The following is a 7931-nucleotide window of genomic DNA, read 5'->3' as shown; positions in this document are numbered from 1 at the left end:
GAGGTTTATGCGGGGGGGGAACAGAGCTACCTGCTCACATCTGAGCACTTCCCCGTGGCTTTGGGAAGGAGGGAATCCCAGGAAGGTCCTAGCTGGTTCCTGCTCATTAAACCTATACTGATAAGCAGCTTTGTGCTGAGAAAGAAGACTTTTTGAATTCTGAGTGGGTGAATTAAGCCTCAGAAATGCCTGCAGACAGTATACCTCTCCATCCCCCATGCTGATCCCAGAGATACATGAGAAGATTATCAGAGCAGACTCAGCTCTGACCAACATCCGAGATACGACAGGATTGTTTTACAAATGTTGCCCGCCATCAAAACATGAAAAAAAAAGGTGGTAAAAAAATAATTTTTTACCCCAGGCCAGTTGGGTTTCTTACCGACATGCTGGCTACATGTTTCGCAGCCGTGCGCGTGCTGTGCCAACCTACACCTGAGCGCAACCCCCCGAGTGCTGCATGCAGCAAAGCTGGAAACTATTTGCCTATTGTGCAGCTCAGAGCTACTTTCTGCTCAGCCCTGCCACTCTCTGAACATCTGCAGCCACTTCCAATTGCCTCCTCTGGCCTCTCTGCATTGGGCACAAATTGCACCAAAGACAAAATGTATTTGAACTGATCCTCCAGCCAACAAGCCTGAAAATGTCTTGAGTCCTGGAGACACAGAGCAGTGTTTCTCTGAACTCTGGGCATTTTGAAGCACATGACTTGCTCCTGAGAGGATCAGGGTGAGAGGCGATGGCTTAAAGCAAAGCCATGCTCATAAAGGGCTCCCACATCCACTTCGTGAGGACAGGCTTGCAGAGCCGCTTTCAACTTAAATTGATGCACAGTGAAAAAGTGAAAGACACGAATCAAAAACAACAACAAAAAACACAACACAGTTCCTTTTGGTGACCTCAAAACCGCCTTCCTAAAATAAGAAACCAGTCATTTGTAATTCAGATGCATCGATCCATAAACAGCTGACCAGTGAGTACCGAGAGAAACTATGAATTTCTGTGTTGTTTTCATTAACTGAAAACCACAGGTCGCTGCTTGAAAGCCTCTTCTCCCTTTACGATCTCCAGCATTTACGATCTCCAGCAAATAAAAAGTGCCCTCGGAAACGTGGCCCGTCAGCAATGAGCCAGGTGCTGCCCAGACTCCAGGGCCAGGTCAGGATGCACTGGGATGCCAGCAGGATGAGCTACTTATGATGCAGCCAGCAGCAGCAAGTTGCACGAGCGCCTTGTACGAGGCAGAAAACAGTTGAAAGTCTGCTCTTTTTATTTTTTCTCCTTTTTCCCCCTCTCTGTCTCATGACTAAGCCAGTGGGTCCGAGCAGCCATGGGAGACTGATGCAGAAACCAGGGCACCAGGGGATGCAGCCCCGCAGAGGGCCCGCCAGGCTGCGAGCACCCGGGCAGCCCTGGGGAAGGCCTGCGGGAGCGCGGCTCCAACCCGCACAAAACCCAAGCCAGGCTGCCACGTATCAGGATACTGCATCACAGGTCCACAAATGCGGGAAGAGCCGCTCGGATGCGTAACCAGCGCGCTCCAGGCTCTGCCCCACGGCCCCTTCCCACTCGGCACAGCTCCCCCCCGTGCGCACACAAAGGCAGCAGAGCTCCGCGCAGCCCGCCCGCTCCTTCCTGCGAGGCATTGCGCAAGGGGAGGTATTTTTGGGTAGAGTTCCCAGAGGAAATTACCCAACCACCTCTCCAAGACACCAGAAGGGAAACCTCTCGCCGAGGAGCCCCGGGGAAAGCACCGGGGGAGACGGGGGCTCACCGACCCGGGGGCGCGCACGCCGGCGGTCGGGGGGGCTCCCCTGGCGGCCGCACACCCTCTCCCCTGCTTGCCCCGTCCCCTCCTCGCCTCCGCCACCGCGGGGAAGTCCCCGGTGTCTCCCGGGAGGCTGTCACAGCCCGCGGGCACCGCGCCCGGGGCTCCCCCGGCCGCCGTCGGGGCGGGGGCACGGCGGGGCTGCGGGTGTCGCTGTCGGGGGGCACTCACCGAGCAGCGGGGAGGGCTCGGGGCACGGCCCCGGCGGCAGAGGAAGCGGCGGCGACGGCGACACGGGTTGGGGTCGGGGTCGCGGCCGCGTCCGGGCGTCTGTCGGCGGCGTCTGTCGCGACAGCAGCTGCGAGGCGTTCGCGGGCGGCGGGCGGCGCAGCGGCGGCTCGGGGCTGCGCGGCGGCCCCAGGGCGCTGCCCGCCAGGTAGTAGAGCAGCGTGGCCGAGAGGTGCAGGGCGCAGAAGGCGACGAGGAGGCGGCAGGCCCGCTGCAGCGAGGTGCCGGGCAGCGACGGCTCCTTCATGCCGAGGCGCTGTGCCGGGGCAGCGCAGCCCGCCCCGCGCCGCACCGCGCCGACGACGGGCACCGGGGACGGGGCGGGGGCGCCGGCGGCTCCGCCCGGACGGGGGCGGCCCCCGAGCACCCAGCCCCGCCCGCAGCCTCCGCCCGAAACGGGGGAGAGGGGTTGGCAGCAAGGGGGTGGGAGGCGGAGAGGGGTGTGGAGCTGACGAGACACCCCCGTGCCTGCCGGGGTGTCCCCCCCTTGGGTGTCTTCCCTGGGTGTCCCCCGGGGGTGTCCCCCGCGGTGTCCCCCTGCCCAAGGGTGTCCCCCTGCCCGGGGAAGGATCCCAGCAATGTCCCTCTAACCCTGCCCAGCTCATTGATGCCCTTGGGTGGGAGCCGTGGTGGTCAGCAAGCCGCCTGTGGCCCTGCTCGCTGCGGGACCATGGCTCTCTGGAGCTGAGGATGGAGGCTGAGCAGACATGTCCCTGCCAACATGCACATGTCCGGGCCTTGGGGACCGCTCCAGGGACAGCAGGTGACACCCAAGTGGTTTGCAAGTGTAATAAATAATCCTCACTGGCAGTCCTCCCCACACTGCTATTTATTTTGTCTCGGGAAGGCGAAGGCACTGCGAGGAGAAGTGCACCCACGTTCCTCCCGGGGTGAACGCGACTTCCCAGCGCACGCAGGCACCACTCCCACTTCCCCCTGGCCCTTGTGGTCTGCTGATTTCGGCTGCCTCCAGTGCTGCTTGGTGGGCCGCCAAGGCACTGGTCTGTGGAGCTGGGCTCCCATCCAGCGCGTGCGGATTCTCCTCTGACGCTCACTCAGAGGCTGCTCACAGGTATTCTCATTCAGATTAATGCATGGCCTGCGGGCTTTGAAGAAGCATATCGTGTCCTGCCATTTGACCTCCAGCAACACTGCTGCTTCCTTGTCTTGTTGATGCTGCTCTGTCTTTGTCCTGCCAAGACAGGCACGCTTTTGTGAGGTCGGTTCCCACATGTTGCCATTTCTGTTGGTTTTTGTGGAGGTTTGGACCAGCTGGACCTCACAAGGACAATGTCTTTTTCATCTGATTCACGGAATCACAGAATGGTTGAGGTTGGAAGGAACCTCTGAAGGTTATGTGGTCCAACCCCCCCACCAAGCTGTTCAATAATGTATACAGGCAAGCATACATGCTTTCTCACTACTGACTGTGGTGAAAACCAGCAGAACACAATCTCAGTGATGCTACACTGACAGAAGTGAAATAGGAAGAGAATGGCAAGGAAATACAGCTGCTGCCATCAGTGAATCATTGTGGAGTCTGCAGCCATTTTTAACACCTGCAGTGATCAGTGATCTCCTAGACTAACCTTGAACTTGTAGAAATCCACCTTGCTGTGGGACAAAAGAGCTTTGTTCACCTGGCAGGACAAGGAGTTCGGCTCTCAGTCCCTCTTTGCGCTTCCCAAGCGGCTTCCATTGACTATCTGGAAGTGCCTTTGGACCTTTGCCACAGGAAAGCTCAAAGAGAAAGAATTGTTCTACAGCTGAGGTGTACAACCAGAGACTTCTTCCTCCTCTTTTCTCTTTACTTAACACGTTTCTCGGTTCTTTCTGATACCTTCTGTGAGTCAGTCCAGTACTTAATGCTTTGCTTGAACCTGACGTTGTGAGCATCAGGATGACAACGCAGCTGTCTGTGACACTAATGCTATTGCTACTGATGTTCTCAGTCAGCATTCAACTAAGCACCAGCTCACAAGTTGCCTCCTTGAATGCCCAAGCCCATCTTTCAAACCCTCAGAACCTCCAGATACCTGTTATGGATCAGTTAGCAAAAGGCAGCCCCAGGAACATGACTCCAGCAGAGCAACCGTTCGTCAAGACTTACAGGTCAGTCCAAAGCTTCCCTGTTTCCCTGCTGTCAGCAAATAAGGCATGTAAATTTTGTCTTTTACTTCTTTCAGCTTTGAGCTGGGTACCTGTTGGGAAAGTTTCCGTGATGCAGAGTCAGACCTCAACTGCGACCCAAGGTAAAGTCAATTTGATTTCCCTTCATGCTATTAAATACGTCATACCTTAAATTTAGCAAGTGATTGTAAAAGAAGATTGTGCAGTGTTTGGTACAAGCATCATAAAGTTAAGAAGTCTCCAACACATATTTCCACATAGTTCTGTTGTAGCATCCTACCATATAAAGCAGCTATGTTTTGTGTGTGTGGTATAACAACCTTAATGTTTTTGCCATGAAACCACTGCTTTGCAAATGCTCAGAATGGCTTTGGAAGCAGAGCAAAACTTACAGATGAAAGCAGCCTCTGCAGCTGTCAGATATCATTTACATTCTGCGTAGATGCAGGTGTGCAGTCATGTGAATAGGTAAATACAAGTATACACAGTTAAGTACATAATGATGCACTTTTTTTTTTTTTTTTTATTACTGCACAGAGGTAAGATGTTCTACTGAACCAGAGAATAAGGAAATAGAAATACATATGTTAAAGGACAAATGCTTTAGTGCCTGCCCTTAGGCTCTCATACTGCATGTTGTCCCTCTCCACCAAGTCATCGCAGCAGTCTCCACCCTGGCCCAACCTTAATTCTTGTTCTCAGAGATCTGACTTTGCTACATTACCAGATCAGCTTCTAGCCACCTGGCTTTGCTGCAGTACTGATATTCTTTTCTGGTGAAGGTAATTTTTAGCCTTTTTTTGTCCTTGCAGATAACTGGTATGTAACTACACTGCTGCACTGCACACAAGCATGTCTGCCAGTCCACCATGCCTGACGACTTGTAACCGTGATTTTAATCAAACTTGGCAGTTGGAAGAGATCATAAACATCCAACATGCGTGCTGAAACAAGCCATTGGAGTGCAACACCATGAAGGTTCATTGGTATGTGGAGAGACATTTGTGGTTAGGCATTAAAGTATGAGGAGCAAGAGGGAGATTATAAGTCCCATCAGCCCAAAAGTGCAGCAAAGTCCTTGAGGGGCCCAGGAGAATCCAGGACAGGACATGAATATGTGCCAAAGTGGGGTTTGCAAGTGCCACAACCAGCAGGAGGATCTGTGTCCTCCTGGCCTGTCCCCCCATGCCCTGCCAGTGTCCTTGTGCTGCCCATAGAGGTACCATGCAGTGCCCACATGGACAGGCCCGTGCACCTGCTCTGGCAGTGTGGGACTGGGGGGCAGCTCCTTGGCCCCTCCACAGCCATAGGTCACTGCGGCCTCCAAGGCAAGATGCCAGGGATATCAAATCAGTACTGGCTCTACAGAAAGAAGTCCCATGGGAGGCTAGGCAACAGGCTTCATCTATAATTTGCAATGGTCACGACTCAAAATAAAGGCTTGAAACTAGTCCAGCTTTGCAGAGTGCAAGATTCACGTCTGATGGCATCTTGCAAACCTGGAGGTCTTTTTGCACGTCTCCTCTCTAATTTCTATCACTGAAAGAGTGGGTGATGAGGTGGACCAGCTCTTGCCACTTGCTTTGCCTCCTGTGGGCTCTGCTGAACACTGAGGGCATCCTGCACATGTAACAGGTAAGGTGTGTGAGCCTGTATATACTTACCAGTCCCATGGAGTGGATTCCTCCCTTTCAGTTGTAGCCAGTCCTATGGCAAATGCACTTGTGCATCTTTTCAACAGGGTGGTGTTGAGCTATGTCTGAGATCCTATTTTGTACGCTCACATTGGGGGAGAAGTGAGGATACTCCTCTTCAAGAGGTGCACAGGAAGCCTGCTGGAGAACAGGCAGGTGCTTGCAAAGCTTTGGTGGTTGAGGGGTGCCAGAGAAAGAACTCACTTCACCTATAGAGAAACTCCTTATCAGTCAGGAGCCATCGTCTATCTAAAGTTGAAGTGAAGAGCATCCATCAGTCATTAATCTCTAGCATTTTTAACCTGAATGGTTCCTTTGTTTGGGTTATTTGTAGCACTGAGCACAGCAATGTGGCTCAGCCCAAGGTCTGGTGCTATACACTTCCCCATCCAGCAACCAAAATAAGTTAAACAGAGCTTGCAAAAGCCTGGCTGCAAAGCCAGCTCAGGTTGGGTCACTGCTGCACTTGACCAGTTCCTCATGAGGCTTATCTTCTGTTGTTTTGGCTAGCTGCTGTAATACTCCTACAGCTCACAAATCAAATTGTGTGTTACGGCAGTGTAAACGTAAATCCATTACAAGGGTGCTTGTCATTATCAGCAGTGCATTTCTTGGTTATGCACTGTGTTGCCTCCTGTGACAGAGAGCAACCAGCGTAGCAGCTGTCCAGAGGTGCCAGGACCTGGCTCTGCTATTGAAAAGCGTATTTTCCAGAGCAGAATATGGGATGCAGGTTGTACAGAAAGGTGTGGTTTGGTGCCAGTGGCTGGCCTCATTTTGTCTGGCAGTTTCACAAAGCCGAAACTTTACCTTAGTACCTGGCTACTCAAAATCAAGCTGTTTGCAATGCTTCTACTGCTGCTTTGATTCATCAGTGTAGATGCAGATGGCTATGTGAGATGCAGATGTGAGGGCAGAGAGAAAAAAAAAAAAAAAAGGGAGTCAAAAGTCAATGGAGGATGTCGCTGTCTCAGCTTAAATAATGTACTGTTTAAACAGCAAAGTTCACTCTGAGACTTTTGAGAGGAACAGAAACCAAAAGCCACAGGAATGTGTGGGAAGAAAGAGGATGGTTTTCACCATTGGTGACAATGCCCTTTTGTCTGATGCCCTTTTGTCTGATGATGCTGAGGTGGCTCCCTCTGGGTGTTCCTGGGTACATAGCCTGAGGATTTGGACACCAATCCCTGATGTGGGAGCACAGGGAAATGGGAAAGTCAACAGCACCTTTAAGCTGCCAAGGAGCTGCAGGGCAGTTGCAAATCCCCTGAGCAAATCCAGCCTCCTTGGACAGCAGCTCCTTGTCACAAGGATCTCCCAGGGGACCTGGGAGGGATGGATGTCCTTGCATGTCCTCAGCTCAGGTATGAGCCACGGAGACTTGTGACCAGCTGTGGTGACTGGTGGGAAGTGAAGACAGGGTAAAAGGTTGTTTGATCAATGCTCCCCCAGCCTGCTGATTCCCAAGCTCCTGTACCTCTGTGGACAGGGCTTGGTGGGAAGTTCTGCCTTTCTCCTGCTCCAAGTCACCTTGTCCCTTGTCCCTCAGATGGCAGGAACAGGAGCGGCTGGGAGCAGTTGTCCCTGTATTCATCCGGTCTTGTGCTCGCAGCCCGTGGTGTCACGGGGAATTTCTGAATCACAGGAGAAATTGTGAGCATAGCTCGCTGCCTGCCACGTGGGCATATTTACCCACAGCAGCCAGGCAGCAGGGAGGCGGCTGAGGCTGTGGGCTGGATCCAGCAGGTCCCATTTCCTGGGCAGTGGCGAGCACTGGCTCCCCTCTGGGTGACACAGGGTGAACTCCACAGGGCAGGTGGCGTTTTGGCTTCCCAGTACATCCCAAAGAAAACATCTGGGCACCTGCATGCCTGCTTTTTTTTATGTGTGAAACAGCGAGTCCTTCCTCCTGCTCACAAAGGAGAGGCAGAGCAGAGATGACCATCATCACTGTGAGAGCCACCTGGAGGCAGGGAGGGAGCTAAGGATGGATGTGACTGTGCTACTCTCTGTCTTCTTTCTAATTTCCCTCCTGGCATGATGGCAGGATG

At 53.1% G+C, this 7931-nt stretch overlaps 1 protein-coding gene across 1 annotated transcript in view; it reads right to left on the bottom strand.

Moving 5' to 3' along the window:
* B4GALT1 (beta-1,4-galactosyltransferase 1) overlaps positions 1-2388 on the bottom strand; it is a 22513-nt gene extending 20125 nt beyond the window's left edge. The window contains exon 1 of the mRNA XM_035310503.1: positions 2000-2388. Within this exon, the coding sequence (XP_035166394.1) occupies positions 2000-2303 (304 nt within the window). The 5' untranslated portion in view covers positions 2304-2388. The remainder of the gene's footprint in view (positions 1-1999) is intronic.
* Positions 2389-7931: the final 5543 nt, after the last annotated feature.

The sequence above is a fragment of the Oxyura jamaicensis genome, chromosome Z (genome assembly GCF_011077185.1).
Source record: "Oxyura jamaicensis isolate SHBP4307 breed ruddy duck chromosome Z, BPBGC_Ojam_1.0, whole genome shotgun sequence".
In the NCBI taxonomy this organism is placed as follows: domain Eukaryota; kingdom Metazoa; phylum Chordata; class Aves; order Anseriformes; family Anatidae; genus Oxyura; species Oxyura jamaicensis.
The sequence above is the reverse complement of the archived record's forward strand: the minus strand, read 5'-3'. Positions and strand labels throughout refer to the sequence as shown.